This window comes from Arachis stenosperma, chromosome 10 (genome assembly GCF_014773155.1).
Source record: "Arachis stenosperma cultivar V10309 chromosome 10, arast.V10309.gnm1.PFL2, whole genome shotgun sequence".
NCBI classification, from domain to species: Eukaryota; Viridiplantae; Streptophyta; class Magnoliopsida; order Fabales; family Fabaceae; genus Arachis; species Arachis stenosperma.
Window position 1 is genome coordinate 76,709,252 of NC_080386.1, and position 22,820 is coordinate 76,732,071.

The following is a 22,820-nucleotide window of genomic DNA, read 5'->3' on the forward strand; positions in this document are numbered from 1 at the left end:
ATTATACTTTAGAATCTGTTGATTTGTTTTCACATAAAATCTGTGTTGGCACTTTGCAAATAATGTTCTTCTCTACTTTGGTGGTTTAAGTTTGGTGCTGTGCAGGACTGGGCTCCGCAAATTTTTTGTTACACTCACCAGTGGATAATAAAGATTTTGAATTTATTAATTTTATATACGATTTTCGTTTATGGAATTGATAACATTACTATTAATACCAAGTATAAATAAAAATGTTCACATGAAAAATAAAACAAAGCAGAAAACAAAGCATAAAACAGCATCATAAATTAAATTAGAAATTTCAGTACACCATACAGTGATGACCAAATATTATGTTCAGCTGAAAACCAAATGTAAATTAAACAGAAAGACTAAGCCTAGATAAAATTGGAACAGAAAACTAAGAGAGCTAATAATATAGTGGGGTTATGTTCAATGAAACTAAACTAAAAGCACATCAAGCATAATATTCTCATGGATACCAAATTTCACAAAATCGTCTACCTTTCTCACGAGCAACAGGATCCAAATCCTCCTTCCAGAATGGCTTCTTGTTGAGATCAAAATTCTTTATTGTAGCCTGAATTTCTGGTGATTCAGTTGTAAAGCGAACGTATCATTTCTTTTAAAAAAACTTTGCAATGTGTTGCTCTATGATGATAAATTATTTTCGACATGTCCACTCAAACTCACAAGCTGGCTTGGTTTTAACGCTTGTCTACATAGATAAAAAATGCACTGATTTATCTACCGTGTTATATACAGGTGCTAGCAAACAATTTTGGAAATAGTAAAAAGGAAATAACAATTTATCTGTGTTACCTTCAGATCCATTAATATAACATCCGCATCCCAGTCAAAAGAAGTAGTAAAATATGGAAACATATGCCTTTGCAGATATTGTACGCTAAGTGCATATATCTCCTACAAGTTTTCAACCAGACTGGATAACTATAGAGAATTATTAAATGGTAACATCATGTTAAATTGGATAACAAAGCGCAAATAGAATATTAAAGGCAGCAAACCTCTATACTAGAATCCATAGTAGAAGATAGGGCACTAGCGTAGAATGCATATGAGAAGGGCGACTTTTCACAGATACTGGTGTGAGCATTGAGTGCTATTAGCCAAGAATGCACATTAATTTTGTTACACCAGATATCGGAGGCCACATCGAGTGTGTGTTGCAACGAGGAGAATGGAGAAGCAGAAGCCATCTTCGATGCAAACTTAATGCTTCCACAGCATTCAAGCAAGTCACGTTCTTCCATACTAATCCAGGTTGAATCTTTTCTGCAAGGTCGTGCGATTGTCATTTTGTGTAACCTAAATAATAACAAATACATCAAAATTTAAAAGTATAATTTGTCATATTTTTTATAATTTGGACAATTAATCAGATTCATATAAACAAATAAAAGATTAAAAAATATTGGAATATACTAACAAAAAATTAGTTATCATTCACTTCACGCCCTAATTCAAATCATGCTCCTTATTAGAAGGAATTTAACTATACTAACATATTAGTATTGTATATAAGAGTATCCATCAAAACTAAGAGTTAAAGATGAAATTCAAGACAAAATTAAAACCTGACCATAAATAAATTTTGCATGTTCTTTATTATTTGTATTTTTTATCTTTTTATTTTTTAATATTTATTTATGGTGGAGTTAAATTTTGATTTACATACTTAAGAATACAGACATAAGAGTCATAACAATCATCACCAAACTATTGAAAGAGAATTCAACGCTACAATAATGATCCATCATATATATGAAAAAAATATAACTGATATAAAAAGTAATTTAGTCACAAGTAATTTATAAAATTAGTTTCTTTTTTTACTCTTTTGTACTCTTCTTATAATTTTAACATATATAACATGGATCATTATTATTGTAGCATTGAATTCTCTTCTAATAATTTGATGATGATTGTAGTGACTGTTGTATCTATACTCTTAAGTATGCATCTCAAATAGAATCAAAATTTAACTCCACCATAAATAAATAATAAAGAATAAAAGGGTAATAAATACAAACATAACCACCATAAATAAATAAAAAAGAATAAATTGCATTTGGCTAGAAAGAACATCGACAGAAAAAATGTGCATGGTAAAAATGAAAGAAAGAGTGAAATTACAAATCATGATCCGCATCTAATTTTTATACCGCTAATGAACAACATAACCGCACTGAGAAATTACTATTTAATCAAGAAGCGAAAATTAACCACTTTGGCAAAATGTGTGAAAATTGTAAATCATGAATCGCATCTAAAATTAAATAATTAACATACCTTAGTAATTCTCAGTGGCAGCACTGGGAAGGAGGAAGAAGAAACCAACTATCAGTATTCTTGAAAACTGCACCCTAATATTTATCTGAGGTTAATTACGGTTTAAATTTAAGAAAAAGATGAACTACATAAAAATATTTTGAAAGGGTTGGAGGGAATGACCAAATTAAGCGCGGAATTAAAAGTGGACATCGTTCTATTTTGTCACGGTGATCATTGGGTATGTGGCAAATGAGAAAACTCATCTCAAATTGGCCACAGACAAACGAGAATGTCAAAAAATTTTGCAAAATTTGACTATAGAGATATAATACGTTGCAATTGGTTATCACGGTCATTAAACTTTGTCACTGTTTGTCGTTCGTGGGTATTTTCTCGTTGATAACTCCCGTATTTTTGGTAGTGACGATTCTAATCGTAAAAAAAAAGGGAGTATGGCGAAATTAGTAGACACTATAAACTTAATTGAATTGAGCTTTTGATATGAAAATTTGCCAAGTGATAATTTTCAAATTAAAAAAATCTTAGAATTAATAATGTATAATCTTAAGCCAAATCACGTTTTCGAAAGGAAATAAACATTAACAAAATGAGAATAAAAAATGAAAAGGTATAGAGATTTATTGAAAGTTGTTCTAACAAATAGAATTTTATTCAATATGACAGGATAATTAGATATAAGTATTTAGAGTATGTGTTAAGATATTAACACGTAAGATTAGATTTTTTTCTTTAATTAATTAAAATTATTAGATTTAAATTAACTATAAGAGCATTAGTTACTATAGAATATATTTAAAGATTAATAATTAATTTCTTAAAATTACATGAATATTTTTTGTACCGAATACTTAAGATATTACTAATTAATATGAATGTTGTTGCATGAACATGTTATTCATAAAAGAAAAATACGTTGCTAACAAAATAATTAACGTTTTAGGTTTTAATATTTTTAATATTTAATTAAAATAAATATTATTACAATAAATATTAGATAAGATTAATTTAGAAGACTAAAAATTATTATTTTTGCAAAGACCTCGGTTGTTGTTGTCACGTCGCGTGATGTTGTTCATTTCCCTGCCCGTTGTGTAATTGCTTTATATTAGGGAGACTGGATTTAGACATACAGTAGAGTTATGGAATTTTATATTTGACAATGTCTTGTTCTTTGCATTTGTGGAGTAGTAGATGTACTTACCTCTAAATTTTTTTATTTTATACTATATTTATTTAATATTGAGCCTTTGCGAATACGAATCGACACTTTAATTTAGAAAACAAAGATTCTTTATTTTAAACCACTAAACCACAAAGGTATATATATGCACATAGCATTAAATACATAGACTTATTCCAAGATTTTCAAAAACAAATCATACCCCTTTAAAAACCAAAAGACAATAAACGACGAGGAAAAAATAAATTTTAATAACTTAACTCGTGAACATAATCTTCTATGCTCCTGTAGCTCTGCACTAAACCTTCGCACCTATAGCTGAAAGAAGTGAAAATAGGGAGTAAGAATTAGGGAGTTATTAATAGGGTCGGGGGTAAATAATTAAATTCGTATTATCGTAGTTCAATTAATCGTAGCCCAACACTGGAAGCTGAAATAGTAACCAGCCATAGAGATTCAAATATTAACAATCAATAAAAATCACAAACACACTCAAGCAAGCACAAACAATGCACAACATAGAACCAAATGCAAAATGTACAAACAGAGATGATGCATGTCTACTCCTATCGCAGGTAATGAGCTCATTTGTCAGTTTCGACCCACATCCGACGCAATCCGACTCGCAAGTCAGATAAGGTATTCCAGCAGCATAACCTTTACAAGATTCCAACCTCTTGCAGGTGCTGATTCTCCAGCTGAAGTATGCCGAACATGACCTCTGCAAGTACTTGCAGGCGCTGATTCTCCAGCTGAAGCATGTGACCCATGTTCCTGGAAGCCATTCCACATTTACAGGCATTCTCGCATAGTCATTCACATACAAAGCCCACGTCTTAATATTTTTATATTGGCACCATAACTATTTACTTTCCATCACCTTCTCGTGACCTTTCAATCATTCTCATATCCGTGGCAGACAGTCTTTTAAAACTTTTTCTTTATCTTTGCCCTCTACTCTCTTATGAATGAGATCCCTTTAGTTAATACATTCTTTTAATTCTTTTATTCTCTGTTATTTATTGAATTATATTTTGGCTTAACTCAGCAACTTTTGTCTGAGTTTAACTTTCAGTGCCATAACCTCTGTAAGCAACCTCTGTCATACTGGTGTGATTCTCTTGAGCCGATGTATGCAAACATAACCTCTGTAAGTAACCTCGGTCTTACAGGTGAGGCTTTCTCTGGCCAATGTATGTATTGATAACCTCTATAACAAACATCTGTCTTACAGGTGCGGCCATCCCCTGGATTGGCCGATGTATCTCTGGAAAGTAAATCTTGATAGACTCACCATCATATCTCTGCTTATCTCCTTTTTTTAGTTCTTTCTTTCTTTTCTTTCTTACCATTCTACAATATAAATTATCTTTGCACTATTCTCTCGCTTTTTTCTAAGTGTCTTATGAAAAGAGAATAAAAAATTCTTAATTTAGATTTGCCTTTCTAAATCTTTTAGGACAGTTTTTTGCTTATCCTTTTAGTATATCATAAATAAATTAATATCTTTACTAGATAATATTCTTAATAAAATAACAACAATAATATAAATAAGATAATTTAAATGGCAAGTAAATTATATTTATATCTTTTCTTAAAAATTTAGTTTCGTAAAACTTTTATTCTTAAACGCTTATTATCTACATTTTAAACTTTAAACTTTTAAATATTTTTTTTTAACCCAATATTTTTATAAAATTATATTTAAAACCTCACTTATCTCAATATTTATAAAAGTAATTCTGATCTTTTACAAAATACTTATTTTTATCTTTGTACTTTATTTTATCACCCAAAATACCCAAAAAGTTATGTAATTACAAATTTTACCTTAATTTTTATATACAAATATAATGTTACCCTTCAAAAATAAAATTTAATTACTAATATCTTTCTTATACCAAAACCGAACCCTTAGCCTTTTTCTTTCAAAATATTACTTATATTTTAATCCGTTTTTAAGTTTTTCGGTTACCAATTTGCCGTAACTTTTATTTAATCTTTCGGCCATCAAACTTCACCAATTTTTGCTTGATCCTCAATGATATTCCAACTCAAAAATCTCTAAACAGTTCGTTTCCTGCTGGTTTCATCACAGCCAAGCCATGAACTTCACAAATACATCAATATATTGTAAAAATTCAACATAAACTTAATCAAAATCAATAATCATTCACAATATCAAACTACTTATTCAACACATATTTACTCATTGAGAATTTATCGAAAGCCTACCTCCATAAATCAAAATAACGGAAATTCCAGAGAGATTTTTTGACCGAACTGCCGAAGAAGAAAATGTTAGAAATTGCCTGTGTCCCTAGAATTTCAAGTGAGCGAACTCAAGGAGAAGGAGAGTTATGTCACTGTCAACTTCTACCAAACAAAAGTGATGCCAATGTGTAGAAAAAGAAAATACAAACATTTTCATTAGATTAGATTTTTTATTGGAGTTACAATCGAAAGAAATCGAGCTTAAAAACTCGGAGGTACTATAGAATCCCACATGGCCTTCTCTCTTTTTCCTTTCTTTTGGTTCGTGGTTCAGTATAGAGAATGAGAGATGATGATGGTGATTAATGAATAAGAGAGTATGTGTCACTTAAAGCCACATGTCAATTTATTAAGTTTCAGCGTTTCAAGTTATAAATATTTTAAATGGATAATTATGAAAATTGGATATATTAAAACACAAGTAATAATATATATGAGTTACTAATATAAATGACATTAGTAACTTAAGAATAAAAGATAATTGATAAAACATTAGTAAAGTTAAGTTCATCGAAAAGTATTGTTATTTACTCATATTGGTAGATATTGAGCTTAATAATAATATTATTAATTAAACTTTATTTTTAAATTAAAAATATCAATTACTCAAATTAAAATATATATAATTTTTATTATTTATAAATTACAAAAATTATAGTTTTAATTATTTTAAATATTTTATCATAATATATATATATATATATATATATATATATAAGAATCTAAATCTAATTGAACTGAAATAGTTATATAATTAATTTAATTACTTTAATAAAATAATTTTAAAAAATAAGAAACTCTAATTTATAAAATAAATTATAACTTATTTATATTTATATTTTTAAAAATGTGAGTTGTTACATTCTACCCACCTTACAAAAATTTTTGTTCTCGAAAATTTACAATAAAATAAGTTCAAACTCTACAAAAAGAGAAACTAAATTCACAAGAAAAAAAATACAAACAACATCAAGGATGAATACTCGAAAAGATTCAAGTAAACAGATAGGATCACAATTAAGTAAAGATATATATGAACGATAAGATTTGGTCGAAAAATAATCAAATTACATTTTAAAAAAATTCAAAGCAAGAATTTTAATGAAGATAATGAAGAAAAAGATAGTACAAGTTCGTGTAGCATGAAAAGATATAAGACTCCAAATTTTTGAAAATTAAATAATGAACTATTTATGGGTCATTATATTGTTGAGATTTTATTTTCAAAAATTTATTTTTATAAAAAATAATTAAATAAAATTTTATGATTATTAAAATTTAATTTAATTATAATTTATTTTATTAATTTATTATTTATTAAAAATTATTTTTATAAACAAAAATTAAATTTATTATTATTATTTATTATTATTATTATTATTATTATTATTATTATTATTATTATTATTATTATATAATGGAAGGTATCTAACGTAGTTTTCAAAGAAACCAAATAAAAGAAAATGATATATATATATATATATATATATATATATATATAATCATGACACTTGTTTCATTTTTTTATTAAATTATGACACCTAATATTTTTCAAAATGAAACACTTCCCTAATCATATATAATCATCATCAAAATTCATTGGCTTCTTTTCCTTTCAAACGGAGAGAGAGATCGAATCCTTGCATACAGAAACCGTGATCCACACTAAAAATTTCGATGTCGATTCTTTGCTATCCGTAACTCTAATTAAAAATTTAATTTGATAAAAATGTTTATATTTTCCTCTTTTATATGTTAATATCACTTTTGTTCAGTAGAAATTAACGGTAACATAACTCTTTTTTTTTTTGAGTTCGTCCAATTAGAGTTTTATGAGATACAGACAATTTCTGATATTTTTTTCTTCGACAACTTAGTCAGAAAACTTCTCCAGAACTTCGAGTATTTTAATTTTGTGCGGAGGTGAATTTGGTAATTCTATAATAATTAAATATGAATTTGATAAATGAATGTTGGTTTGATTGATTATTAGTTGAGTTTGATTAAATTTATGTTGAAATCTTGTTGAATTATTGTTGTTGTTTGTGAATTATAGTATCAGAGCAGTTCGTTCCTATTAGAGCCTTGAGAATGGACTGACTATGCTTCACTGTATACTCTGAGTATCTGTCATGCAGTAGGTCTTGTCCTAATGACAAGAATTTGAATTTCACGTACATGATTGTCTATTAATACTAATGATTCATGTATATAGAAACACTAATGGGTTACCATTGACAAAATAGAAGTATTAAGTAACGCAAATCGTGTATTTTGGAAAAATTAGAAGTTGCATCTCGGGGTTGCTCGATTACGTATTTTGTTCCTCCATGGTTTGTCTTGAAGTTTTGTCTGAGATTTTTTTCTTGAAAAAGTGAGCTAATTATTCTCCAATTCTGTTCCTTGTTCATATGCATTTTTCATTCGATCTTAACTACATATGTTTGTTCGAATTCTCTGAGATGTCCATTTTTTATGAGATATCAAGCCTACCTTCTAACTTTTGCTTTACAATCACACTTCTACCCTATCATTTTTATGTCATATGAAAATTTAAGTATTTGAAATTGTATATGTATACGTATGAGTTAAGACTTTTTGCTTTTTTCATAAAGTGTTTTAAAAAATAAAATGTTAAAATTTTGTAATGTTTTGTATAATATGCTAATTTTCAAGGACAAAATTTTTATAAGTGGGATAGGTGTAAGATCGTAAATTTTTGAAAATTAAATAATTAGTTATTTATGAGTCATTATATTTGTTAAAATTTTATATTCAAAAAAATTATTTTTACCAAAAATAATTAATAAAATTTTATTGATTATTAAAATTTAATTTAATTGACTTATTCTATTAGTATGAATTATTTATTAAAAATTATTTTGACAGACAAAAATTAAATTTATTCTTATTATAATAATAATAATAATAATTATTTATTCTTATATATATATATATATATATATATATATATATATATATATATATAAAATCATGACACTTGTTTCATTTTTTTATTAAACTATGACACTAAATATAAATTTCGCTAAATTAATAAATAATTAGTCAATAAATTAAATTTTAATAAAAAATTAAAAATATAAATATTTTATTAAATTAGGATAGAACTCATTAAAACGAAATTTTTAACACTAATTTTAAAGAATTTAGCCTAAGATTGGATCGAACATGTAACACCCTAACTACCAAAGCTCACGCTTCCGGCTGCACAACTCTGATAGCTCGGACATTACGACGACACTTATACTAATTAATACTAAAATATGAGCCTGTTTAAAACTTTAAAAACGCAATACCACTCCCAAAATACTTTCGTTCGACAAAGTACATCCATAGATACCATACAACTTACAAAAACTCTTAAAAGATACATCCATATATATACATACATATATATAAGTAATATTACAAACATTAACCAATATAATTCCTATCCCTCTTATAGAATATATCAAGATAAAGGCGAGGGTACAATAAATAATAACTAAGGCCATACAGAGCATCACAACAATAACTAAATAAATTCTTCGTAACTTCTGCGCCCATATCCTGAAAGGGGAAAAATGTAAGGGGTGAGAACATCATCCTCGAAAGGGTTCTCAGTAGAGGGTTTTTGGGAATTACTGTAATAGGATACATAAAGATAAACCGTACCAGTGATTAATAATCATCTTATGCCTCTTTTCAAAAACAACGGTTTTCAATCAAAGTAAAGCCGGAAACCTTTTCTAAAAGAGGAACCATTCAATTCTCAAAAGCTCAAAAGCCTTTCAAAACGGTTTATCTATGCTGAACCAAAATAGCCTTTCATACTTTTCCAATTCAGAAACACAATCGAAACCAACCATCGGTCCATATCATTTCAACCACGGTCCTAGGCCCAAACAATCCAACCATCAACCAAATCACCACGATCCAACAAAGTCCCAATTGCAAACACAGATAGGAAGTTCAAGCACAAATAAACAGTTACAGCAAGTAGAACAATTAGCAGTTAATCACAAAGGCAAACCAAGTACAATATGCACACCCAAACAATGTCACATAGATGCATATGATGCATGCCTGTCCCTAGTGGCTGATGATATCATCTGTCGGTTATATAGCCAACCTGACACGTCCTGGTAGCTAACTATGGACAGAAGCACCCATCGCGGAGCAAGTAAGTTTGAGCTACAACCCCATTGCTACTACCCGCTCAACCCAGAGCCAGTGGAATAACCACTACTACCGCTACTACCCAGGCGTCACATTCTCTGACCTGGAGCAAGTGGGACGAACCACAACCCTTGCTATTACTCAGGTATCTCAAACATATATTCATTCAGTCCCAGCCATGGATCAACATCCATCTCAGCCATCCGGCTTAAATTCAAAATTCATAGTCAGCCATACGGCCCATAACTCATTCGGCAATCAGCCATAAATCAATATCATACACAACCATTCCGGCTCACGGTTCAATCCAAAACCAGCCAATATTCATAATCATACACAGCCATTCCGGCCCATAACAAAACAGCACTTCTACCGTTCAACATTATTAAATTCATAAAACTGGAATTTAAGCCATAAATTACTTTTCTCAAGCCATTTCACTCTGAAATCAAATTTCAACTCTTTTCAGCCTTGGCTTTAAAGATCTCATTTCTCAAATCATCTCAGGCTCATAAGCCAAAATTACTTAAAGTGAGTTCCCTTTTTAAAACAAAGCCACTCTCGGCATTCTCTTTGCAAAACTTCCAAAACCATGGCAAGTTAAGAATTTATTTCAAAGTATTCAAAATCACTCATCCAACAATGGGATTTTATAACAAAAGCTTCTCAGCAGAGTCCCAAGTCTTTAGGGAAGGCCACCTTACATCAATTCTTTAAAATTCATTGAAACTCTTAAAATCATAGATTCTCGGTTCAAGTAAATAAAACTAAATTTATTATGAAACTAAACCATACGAAATCTCAAGTTCCAACCCGGTCCAAAAATCAACTCATTTGAAACGGAACCGATTCATTTAAATCAAACCGCTTTCATATTTCTTTTTGGAACCCATTTTTCCAACTCTTCCAAAATGCCTCAAACTTGATTACTCAATCAAAAGTCTAGGTTCCTTTAAAAATCACTAAAAACTCCTTTTTATATTGAAATCAATATTAGAGCATCATTCTTTCCTTCAGTGATTCAAACGGTAAAAATAGTTCAGTTCTAAATAAGCCGAACTCAACGTATAAGGTTCATCAAATAAATTAAGCTTGAAAACATAAATATCCTCTTAATAAATCAAATAATACAATTTCTCAAATCCAACCCTTTTTAAATAACCTTTCAAACAAGACTAAGAGTTTATAGAAATTTCAGCAGCACCTCCCCTAAAACTTGGACTTTTGCCACCTGGTTCGGGTCCCAACTAAACCGTTCCTCATTCCTTTTCAACAACACAAAACCAGAAATCAATTCAAAGCAGGCTAAATCCAACAATCGCCTCAGTGGTGTATCTCAAGGATACCATTTCAAAAATCAACTCAATATCAATCGATTTAACTCATTTCCAAAGCTTTAAAGAATCAGTTCGGCAATAAATCATTTGTCCAAAACCAAGTCAATTAAAGTAAACCAGGCTGAATTCAAAAATGCATTCGACTTTTCACATCATTGAAATAATTGACTCAGTTCAAACCAATCCTCAACGGTTTAAACTCAGATTTCAAATCTTTAAAGAATCAACTTTAAAACATTACATTTTATAAAGCCGCACAACAATTCAGCCAAACCAACATCCATAATCATTCGAGTCAATCAAATAATACATAAGGCAATTACAATCACCAAATATACAATATCTCACATTAGTATCCATATGTAATAATTTCAATACATAAAACATAGTTTTTGGAAAGCGCCCCTACCTCAAAACGCAAATTCCATAACTCAAACGCATCACAGAATCCTTTTAGCCTCAACTCGAAATCAACCGCAGCCAACAACTCAGCTCCACTTGCTTTCTCAACAATCTCAACAACTATAATCGCAACACATAACAGTCAGGACTCGACCCCACATTACCAAAACTCATAATCATTAACCAAACACAACATGGTACTAACGCGAGGATTTCGGAATAGAAATACTCACTGAATTAACAAAACGAAGCAGCTGCGCTTTCGAACCGGCCCCAGCAACAACTCCGGCGGTGGCCAGAAGCTTCGGTGGATCAACTATAAAAATCACGCAGCATCAAAACCTTCTCAAGATCCAAAATGACCGAAACCACAAATTAAACGCTTACCGGCAGAGTTCTCCGGCGACGGCAGAGGCAGTTTCCTCCACTCTCTCTCTGCTCCCGGGCTTTCTCTCCCCCTTACTCTGTGTGGCTGAACAGCCTTCTCGACGGCACGGAGGCGGCAACTCCACACGCGGCGGTGACAGCATCGGCGACAGCGTCGGCTTCGCCCTCTTCCATGCACCTCAACCTCCCGCCAGCCTCTCTCTCTCCAACGGCGGATCGGCAGCTCTGTGGTGACGGCATGGCAGGATGCGATGGCGGCTGAGCGCGGCATGCATCCACACACGACTGCGACACTGGCGGCGCTGGCTTCCCCTGGCGACGACGAAGGCGGCATGGACCGTAGCGGCTGCGAGAGGCGACAGGGACTGGGCGGCTCCTCCAGCATCGCGTATTCTCCCTCCTCCTCTCGGTGGCAGAGGCGCGACGGCAAGCTGGGCGGCAGTGAGCCCTGGCTGTGGCACCGTCCCTGCCTCTCCGACTCCCTCTCCTCTCCTCCGATATCTTTCTCTATGCGTGTGTGTGCTGCTACGCTAAAGGAGGGTGAGGTTGCTGCTATGGGTTTCACTTGTGGCTGTGTTAGGTTTGTTTGTGGGTGAGTGATGATGAGGGTAAGGAAGAGGGGCAGCAGCTGCTGCTGCACGGGTTGGGGCTAGGGTTTTTTTTTTTTCAAAAAAATTAGGGTTAGGGGCATTTTAGTAATTTCACTTAAAAATAGGGATAATATAGTAATTAGAAATAAATTCTAATCCAACAATAATAATGTATAAAAATACTATTTGCTCATCAATTTCACACTTTATTTTCAATAAAATGTCCAAATCCAAAAATCTAGAAATAATATAGTTAATTTCTCTATTTTCCAAAATAGGAGTATTAATATTTAAAATATTACTTATCTAATCCAAATCATATAAAATCCTTATTATTTCATAACTATCAACTTTATACTTTAAATATAGAAAATAATCCAATAATTATAAAATTGGATAATAATCATAACTCATCTCAAATCCAATAAATCAAAACTTGCCTTAATTATCTTTAATAAAATAATTTCTGAAATTAAGGCTATAAATAACTATGATTTGAGACTTGATCGTAATAAGACTTTTCAAAAGTTTTGGGTCTTACAGAACAAGCCGAACCAATTGAACCGAACGCAAAAATGAGCCCAAGCCCAACAGGCCAGCCCATTCATCAAAAGAAGAGAATACTCTTCTTTCCCATTCAGCACAATGTTGAAACAGCCAAGGGGGAGAGAAGAAAAGAATTCAAACCCTAACCTCCACTTCTAACTACTATATCTTCCTACTTTGAACTCCAATCGCCGTACCGTTTGCGGCCACACGTCCAATGCGTCGAGCTCTACAAACCTATCAGAACAATTTCATAGATAAGCCACAATCTCACCTCGGTTTCTCTACCTCCTTTTGATTTTCGAAAATTGAGAGCCTTTATGTTGAGATTTTGTCGATTTTGGTATTCTAGGTTTGATTTAGCTTGAGGAGTTTATCAGGCTTGGGTTGTTTTATCCATGGATGCAGTAAGAATCTTTAACCCTAGTCAATTTCTTGATTTAGTATGCTAGATATTGAATTTGGGTGTATATGTGTTATGTATATATGAATTAGGCTTGTGTATATGTAATTGGAGCTTGAATTGTGGACATTGGGATCTTGGTAGAGTTTGGGAGACCTTGCTTTGGATACTTTGAACTTCGAGGGTTGTGTTTGGAGCTTTGGTGCTGTCTCGGTAAATACGTGAAAATCAGCCAAGGTATGGTTTAGGTTTCTCATATTTATTATATAATGTTCTGTGAAAACTTAGGCTAGACAACCCTAGAATAGGTTGGAATGTAAAGGAATGTTTAATGCTTAGTATCCTTGTTGTTGAATTGTACTATGAATTGTGTATTGGATTGGGTAACTGCTATGGATGATAATAATAATAATAATAAGGTGTGAAATTGATGAATTTACGATTATGGACTTGTTGACAAGAATATATAAATGCCTAGGATAGGTGGATGACAAATTTGTTGATGTATTTGAGAGATTGATGCATGATATTATTGAATTGAGATATGGTAGTCATGGAAGGATTATTGTGGTAATGGCAAGGCTATGTTGTATTAATTTTGGTATATGGTATATTAGATTTGGATTGGATTCTTTAAGAAAATTGAGGTTTTTTAACTTGGTGTGGAATTGGTTTTTGGCTGAACTTCAGCGAGCCATAACTTGGCTTCCGGACTCCCAAATGATTTTACACTTGTTTTGTATGAAAATTAAGTTCGTGAAGTTTACACCGTTCGAAGAACAGATGAAAAATTATTTAAAACGAAAAAGTTACGCGCGTTGGAAGTTTAGGGTTCAAAATGTAAATTCTGCAGTTTTTTACTTAACCAAAATTTTAACCAAAAACCCATACATGCATACGCATACCCTTTCATACGCATTGATTACATTTTGGTATCTATGCATATGCATACATGTGCATGCGTACGCATAGCACCTAAAAAAGGATGTTTCGCTTACGCATACAGGAGCCATACGCATGCGTTCAATTCTGTCCAGTGTACATGCGTACGCAGACATATGCATGCATACGCGTCTTGGCCAAAAAGAGGCCTATGTGTATGCGTACGCATACCCCTGTTTTTAGCAAATCATTATTTTGTGTTTTCAACGCCAATTTGACCTCCTAAACCTTTATTTTCATATTGTTAGTTCTAAACTTGGTTAGAAAGCTTAGTAATGAGATGGAGTTAAGAAATTAAGGTAAATGAAGTAAAGGTTAAAAATGGTGGATCATATAAGAATGAGATGTATACTTGAATGATTTATGATGCCAAGGCTTGAATAATTGATTTCTACAATTACTCTAAAATGTATGAGGCTTGCGCATTTAAATTATCTGAGATACGAGTTCCTTGGGTAAAGTACCGTGGCTTGCCACCACGTGTTCCAGGTTGAGACTCGATACCCTATTGACCCTGCGACATAAGATGTGACCGGGCACTCTAAATTTCTGAGAAGGTTGACCCCCATTGAGCAATTTATAATATGAGAAAAATCTATGCATAGACTCTTGGGGATGCGCGTTGGGGGACAGTCTAAAGGTTTAGCAACCGAACTTGTCGGGTTGGCTTGATAACCAACAGATGAGACTCATCAGTCATAGGACAGGCATGCATCATGTACATATTACTTGAATTACTTGTTTGTGCATTAATTGGGTGTGCCTAAATGTACTTGCTATGTTAATGGTATAATTGTTATCTGCAGTACTTGTACTCTACTTGTGTTTGTGTTTGTTTTTATCTACTTGATTGTCTGTGATATGTTATTGGAGATGGAGGATCGGATAAAGGCGGAAAGATTTAGAGTTAAGGTTAAGTCTAGGTTAGACTTATATTTCCTTAGAAGACCTCCTTTTATGGTTTCTGTACAATACTTTTAAGCTTTACAATCTGAGTGTCGGCGTTTTAGGATTGCCTTTGGCATTCCCATGACCTTATATATTATGTGCATGGCACCTTTATCATACTGAGAACCTCTGGTTCTCACCCCATACTATGTTGTTGTTTTTCAGATGCAGGTCGAGAGGCACCTCGCCAGGCGCCTGGACTTCTGAAGCGGAGTGGTTTCTGGGTTCCTTTTGCTGTATAGTTCATATGTATATGTACTTATTAGCTTTCTCTCCAAATGACTTGTTTATTTTGATCCTCTTAGAGGTTTATAGAGAGTTAGGGTTTTGGCAATGTATTTTGGTTTTGGGATTTTGTATATATATATATATATGTATGTATGTATGTATGTAAATACTCTCTTCAGCCAGCCTTGGCTTCACAGGCTGGGTTAGGAGCTAGTTATTCTGTATCCTTGACTCTCTAATCCCACTTTCTGTGTATTTATACTTATAAACTTTAAGTTTCTTAGCACACAAGTAATCTCATTTTTTGAGCGTTGCACTTTTCATTTTGCGGATTTTGTTTCATCTGTTTTTCAAGGCTCCTAGTTATTATACTTTTTCTGCTACTATATGTATATATTTTATTTTAGAGGCCGTAATACAACACCACCTCTGTTTTACGGCTTAAGCGTAAAACTCTATGTGGTAGGGTGTTATATTATGGTATTAGAGCCATTCGTTCATATAGAGCCTGAGGGACGGACTGACTATGCTTCTATGCATTCTCTATGTATGTGTCTATGTGCTATTAGGCTATCTAATTGATATATGTGGCATAAACGTTCATGAGCATGTATTTGGGACTTGAAGCACTAGACTTGCGATATTAAGATTGATCAACTTGATATCACTTGTTTGGTGTGTATAGGAACCAGATGTCGACTTGCGGACGCGGTTGCGGGCAAGGCAGGGTAGAATAGGCAATGCAAATCCTGGCACGACAGGGAATGACCCTGTAGATTTCATGGCTGTCTTGGGAAATATGGCTGCGGCTATGCAGACAACAGCTGAAGCGCTGGAAAACCAGATAAACAATGGTAATTACGAAAACAATAATGGCGAAGAAGGCCCAATGACACTTGCCACATTTTTGAAGGTTCACCCTCTAACCTTTAGGGGGACCTCAAATCCCACTGAGGCAGACAATTGGGTTCAAGCTATGGAGTGGGCACTGCAGGCTCAGCAGGATCCCGAGGAGTAGTAGATTGAATTTGGGACTTATCAGCTACAAGGTGAGACTCAGTATTGGTGGCAGGGGATGCGGCGTATTCTATAGCTTGATGGGGTTATAATTTTTTGGGAATTGTTCCGAACAGAGTTCTTCAAAAAGTATTTTCCTAATTTGGTTAGAAACGCCAAAGAACTTGAATTGATGCAATTTAAGCAAGGGCAGATGACTGTTACTGAGTATACTAATAAGTTTGAAGAACTGTGCCAGTTTTCTCGTATTTGTTAAGGTGCTCCAAATGATTTTGCTAAATGGAAATGCATCAAGTATGAAGAAGGCCTTCGGAGTAAATTTCTGAACTCCATTGCACCAATAAAGATCAAGGTGTTCTCTGAACTTGTAAACAAGAGTAAGGTGGCAGAGAAATGTGTGAGGAAGGCGGCAGTAGAGAAAGGAAGCATGAGGATGCCCTTCCAGAGGACTCCAGGGAGAAATTTTACACCAAGAGGAAGGAACTTTAAGCGTGGGGATTCATTCAGCAACCTAATCATGGTCAAGGCAGTTTTAGGAGACCGAATAACAATGCTAATTAGGGAAGAAGATTTGGAAAGCAGCCACAGCAGAACTTGAACTGTCGAGGTGCGAGAAGCATCATCCAGGAGTTCCATGCAGACTGGGTATGGGAGTGTGCTACTTCTATGGACAACCCGGGCACCTGGCTTGGGGCTACCCAGAAAAGAAAAAAGTGTGAGACTAGTAGAGTGCAGCAGCCAGGGAGAGTGTATACTACTTTTGCAGTAGGTGCTGAGGGGTCAGAGACACTGATCAAAGGTAGTGGTAAGATAGCCGGTAAAGTTTTAAGTGCACTGTTTGATTCTGGAGCAATGCATTCATTCATTGCATTTGAGAAGGCTGATGAACTAGGATTGAAAATAGTGGTCTTGGATTATGATTTAAAGGTGTATAATGTTACCCATGAATCTATGGTGACTAGGTTAGGATGTCCACAAGTTCCGTTTCGAGTACAACAACGTGAATTCGTGCATGATCTGATTTGTCTGCCGATGACTTGTCTTGATCTCATTCTGGGGTTGGACTGGTTATCTAAGAACCATTTTATACTCGACTGTTTTGAGAAATCAGTGTGCTTTATGCCGGAGGATACAGAAGGGCCGGTTGTGGCGAATAGCTACTATTTGAACTCTATGACAGTAAATTGTTCTGGGATTGAATGCCAGGGTATCATGTTATTAACTGCGGGTGTTTCGGGTGATGATCAAAGTTTGGAGTAGATTTCGGTTGTTTGTGAGTTCCCAGAGGTGTTTTCGGATGATATTGATGAATTTTCACCTAACCTAGAGGTTGAATTCGCAATTGAGTTGGTGCCTGGAGCCGGTTCAATCTCGAGTGCTCCTTATAGGATGTCACCTCTAGAAATGGCCGAGTTGAAGGTTGATGCCAAGGCATCTTAGGCTAGTTTCACTAGCATTTTTCTGTTAGTTTTAGTTGTTTTATGCATTTTCTTGAGCTTAAAGTAACCAAGAATGGTTAAATGAATAACAAAGCAATAAACCATCCAAACAGTATGATTTTTGATGCAAATTTCATGAGTTTTTAGTTATATTACTTGAATGCTATGAATGAAAGATTTCTCATGAAATTTTTGCAAGACTTTGATGCAGTTGTTTGGATGATTTCAGGGAAGAAGAGGCTAGGCAAGGAAGCAACAAAATCAATAAAGGAAGCTTGAATATCACAAGTGGCGTTTAACCTCCAGTTTAACCTTAAACTGGAAGTTAAACGCCAGAATTGAAAGCACCAGGGAGCATTCCCACGTTTAAGCTCCAGTTTAAGCTTAAACTGGAGCTTAAACGTGTTCGACTATTTCTTCTCCTCCAAGGTTGCTTTCTCATTTCCACGTTTAAGCTTCAGTTTAAGCTTAAACTGAAGCTTAAACGTGTTCGACCATTCTCCTCCAGGGTTGCGTTTTGCATTTCCACGTTTAAGCTCCAGTTTAAGCTTAAACTGGAGCTTAAACGTGTTCGACCCAATTTTTCTCCAGGGGTTGCTTTCTCATTTCCACGTTTAAGCTTCAGTTTAAGCTTAAACTGAAGCTTAAACGTGTTCGACATTTCACACTCCAGGATTGCTTTCTTCCATTCCCACGTTTAAGCTTCAGTTTAACCTTAAACTGAAGCTTAAACGTGTTCGACAATTTTACCTCCTGGAAGTGTCTGGCGTTTAAGTTGAAGTTTAAGCTTAAACTTCAACTTAAACGCCACTAATTGAAAAGGTTTCTGGGCCAAGAATATTGCAGTTTAAGTTAGCATTTGAGCACAAATATTAACTTAAATATACTCTGGTATGAAACCCAATTGAATATCATGGTTTATGGGATTGGGCCTGAAGAATTGAGGAGTCTGGAATTTCAATTTGTTGAGTCATGTGTCATTACTTGATTATCACTAAGTTGGCTCAATGAATGTTGCAGAATTGGATCAGCAGCCTCATCAGGATTATGGATCATAAACCCAAAGCAAAAGGAAATCAGGAAAAGGCCTCAAAGCCCAAGAAACACAATAGAAGCTCAATTTAGAAAGTGTATAAATAGGATAGAATTTAAGTTTGAAAGGACCTTTAGATACTTTTGGGGATCATTTTGCTAGTTTTCATCTTTTTGTAATTGAATTCAGAGCTATGACTCACTAAACCCCTTTCATTGGGTTAGGGAGCTCTATTGTAATTCAATGAATCAATAATAGTTTTTATCTTCTTCTTCAATCTTTTCTCTTGAATTTTGTTAGAAAGCTTCTCGATCTAATTCCATTGGATAGTTGTCTTGGGAAAGAAACTATCCATAATTGGAATCCTTCGGAACCTTGGGAAAGGAATGGAGGATTCATGCTAGAGAAGCTTTCTCACAGTGAATTGGATTGGGGTTTGGATGGATATTGTGACATGTAATCCTACCAAATTGTGGTTCATGAAACTGTGTGGTATAATCAGTGATCGAGCATCATCTCTTCTTATGAACATTTAAACCAAGGGATTGGGAATTTGTTTGTTTTTAGAGAGAATTGGTGAGCCAAGGGATTGGGATCCAATCATATAAGATTGCCAAGCAAAATTCAATGAATGCATTGGTTGAGGAAGGGATAAAGATGTTTTGATTCGGAGATCTCAATATCTCCTGAAACCCAATGAATTCCCCATTTCTGATCTACACTTTCTATTTACATTCTGCAAATTTAATTCATACAATAACCCCGATCCCTTTTTAATTTCAGCAATTTAGCTTCTCGCTCTTTAATTCATGCAATTTAAGATTCCGCACTTTCAATTTCTTGCCATTTACGTTTCCCGCCAATTTTACATTCCGCAATCCTCATCTAAATATTGATTCCGCTCAACTAGAACACACTTCTAATCCGAATTGCTCACTCAATCAATCCTTGTGGGATTCGACCTCACTCTATTGTGAGTTTTTACTTGACGATAACCGGTGCACTTGCCGGAAGGAATTTTTGCCGATCGTGCAATTTCCTAAAATCGTGGCTATCAAGTTTATAGCACGCATCAAGTTTATGGCGCCGTTGCCGGGGATTGGTTTTCGATTGACAATTCTCAAATTGGAAGTTAACTAGATTGAGCATTTTTCTTGTTTTGTTAATTCAGTTCAAGTTACTTGTTGAATTTTAATTTCTGCACTCTGTTACTTGCTTTCTTTCTTTATGCCTTTAAATTCAAGCAACTAACTCACTGACTCACTAACTATTTGAATTAATTCCTCAACTGCTCTAACCATACTCTTCCATTAACCAAGAGTATTTCACTTGTTTGTTGCCTGTGCTGTGTTCTTGTATGACAGGTAGGAGAGAAGAGACATCAACTCCTCCATATACCGAACCAGAGAGGACCCTTCATAAACTTAGAAGGGAAGCAAGAGGAAAGAGAGTACTGGGAGAAGAAGAATCTGAAGGAGAATCTGAGGACAATTTTGAGGAAGCTCTAGATCTCAACATGGATAGAGAAGTTCACAACCATGAGAGAGCTAATCGAAACAATGCCATTCCCGAGAGGAGGGTTCTTGGTTCATACATAAACCCAACCTCTGGGAATTGTGGTAGCAGCATTCAGAAACCACCCATTCAGGCCAACAATTTTGAACTCAAACCACAGCTAATATCACTGGTGGAGGATCATTGTTCATTTGGTGGAAGTGCTAATGAAGATCCAAACCAACATCTCACAAAATTCCTGAGAATTTGCGACACTGTGAAGTCCAATGGAGTCCAGGAAGATGCCTATAAACTGCTCTTGTTCCCATTCTCACTTAGGGACAAGGCAGCTAAGTGGCTGGAATCATTCCCAAGGGGGAGCCTAACAACCTGGGATGAGGTGGAAAGCAAGTTTCTGGCACGTTTCTACCCCCCACAAAAGGTCAATAGGCTTCGATCTGAGGTTCAGACTTTTAGACAACAAGATGGTGAAACTCTCTACGAGGCATGGGAGAGGTTCAAGGAGTTGACAAGGAAATGCCCACCAGACATGTTCCATGACTGGGTGCAATTACATATTTTCTATGATGGACTTTCTTATGAATCAAGGAAGGCTGTAGACCATTCATCAGGAGGCTCATTGAACAGGAAAAAGACTGTGGAAGAAGCCATTGAAGTGATTGAGACAGTGGCTGAGAATGAGTACTACTATGCTTCAGAGAGACACAACACTAAGGGAGTCATGGAGCTGAACCATGTTGATACAATTCTAGCCCAAAACAAGGTGTTTGCCAAGCAACTAGCAGAGCTCACCAGGAAATTAGGAACAAATCAAGTGGCTGCAATACACACACAAGATCAAGAGGAGGTAAGCACTGAAGGAGGTGATTGGGAAGAGGCCAACTATGTGGGAAATCAACAAAGGCAACCATATGATCCACATTCCAACACTTACAACCCAGGCTGGAAAAACCACCCAAACTTTGGGTGGGGAAACCAGCAAACCCAACCACAAAACCACAAACCTTACAACCCCAACCAACATAACAATTCCACATACCAAAACTCCAACCAAAGATCATACCAAGCCACACAAAACACTTACTCCCAACCACCATATCATGGCCAAAATAATCAACCTGCCCAACCTAATCCGAACCAACAATTTCAAGATCAATTAAACAGGATAGAAGGAATACTTGCAACCATGGGTCAGAACATAAGTGAGTTGAAAAGCTTTAGGGATGATGTGAGATCTACCTTAAGGAACCATGGTGAAAAACTCAAGAGGATGGAGTCTCGAGTAGGAGAGCTATCTCAACAGGCCCCCAAGTCAACTGTGATGACAAGTCATCTTAGCCTAGTTTCACTAGTCTCTTTCTTTTGTTTTTAATTGAATTATGCACTTTCTTGAGGCTTAAGCAAGCTAATTTAGGTAGATTTTCATGCCTCCTTTGATTGAATCAACCATAGATAAATTAATGCAATTTCATGAGGTTTGATGCCATAATTGGTGCATATTAGGATAGAATGAACATCTCATGATTTTGAGCATAGCTTTGATGTGTTTGGTTGATTTATGATAGGTGAAGAAAGCTTGGAAAAGGGTTGAAGTAAGAAGGAATGGCTAGAAGCTAAGAGAGGACAATGAAACAAGTGGAATTGAACCAGGAAGTATAAAGTTGGACTTGAAGTTAGCCCTCAAACGTTGGCACAAACTTTGGGGTGAAAAGTTAGCCTCAACGTTAGCCCCCTAACTTGGAGGCTAACGTGGGAAGATGGAAAATGTCACCCAGGGCTGCCCACGTTTGCGCCAACGTTAGCCCCCTAACTTGGAGGCTAACGTTGGCATGAGAATTCTTCCCAGGGCTGCCCACGTTTGCGCCAACGTTAGCCCCCTAACTTGGAGGCTAACGTTGGCATGAGAATTCTTCCCAGGGTGCTTCACGTTTGCGCCAACGTTAGCCCCCTAACTTGGAGGCTAACGTTGGCATGAGAAATCTCCTCCAGGGCTAGCCAACGTTTGCGCCAACGTTAGCCCCCTAACTTGGAGGCTAACGTTGGCGCCATTTGTGCATGAGGCAAGGCCAACGTTAGGGTCA

At 34.8% G+C, this 22,820-nt stretch overlaps 2 protein-coding genes and 1 non-coding gene across 3 annotated transcripts; 1 reads left to right on the forward strand and 2 right to left on the reverse strand.

Annotated features, from left to right (window-relative positions):
- Positions 1-9,066: 9,066 nt before the first annotated feature.
- On the reverse strand, positions 9,067-12,725 carry LOC130954408 (uncharacterized). The gene is made up of 4 exons (XM_057881147.1): positions 12,079-12,725; positions 11,925-12,007; positions 11,699-11,811; positions 9,067-9,343 (listed from the first exon to the last, which is right to left on the reverse strand). Exons 1-3 carry the CDS (start codon positions 12,461-12,463, stop codon positions 11,749-11,751), a joined length of 531 nt encoding a protein of 176 aa, XP_057737130.1. The 5' UTR covers positions 12,464-12,725; the 3' UTR covers positions 9,067-9,343; positions 11,699-11,748.
- Positions 12,726-17,418: 4,693 nt separating this feature from the next.
- On the forward strand, positions 17,419-18,012 carry LOC130957247 (uncharacterized). The gene has a single exon (XM_057884116.1). The coding sequence runs from the start codon at positions 17,419-17,421 to the stop codon at positions 18,010-18,012; it is 594 nt and encodes a 197-aa protein (XP_057740099.1).
- Positions 18,013-21,166: 3,154 nt separating this feature from the next.
- LOC130958513 (small nucleolar RNA R71) lies at positions 21,167-21,270 on the reverse strand. Its single transcript, XR_009077630.1, has one exon. It is a non-coding gene; the product is annotated as a small nucleolar RNA R71 (small nucleolar RNA).
- Between the last annotated feature and the right edge of the window lie 1,550 nt (positions 21,271-22,820).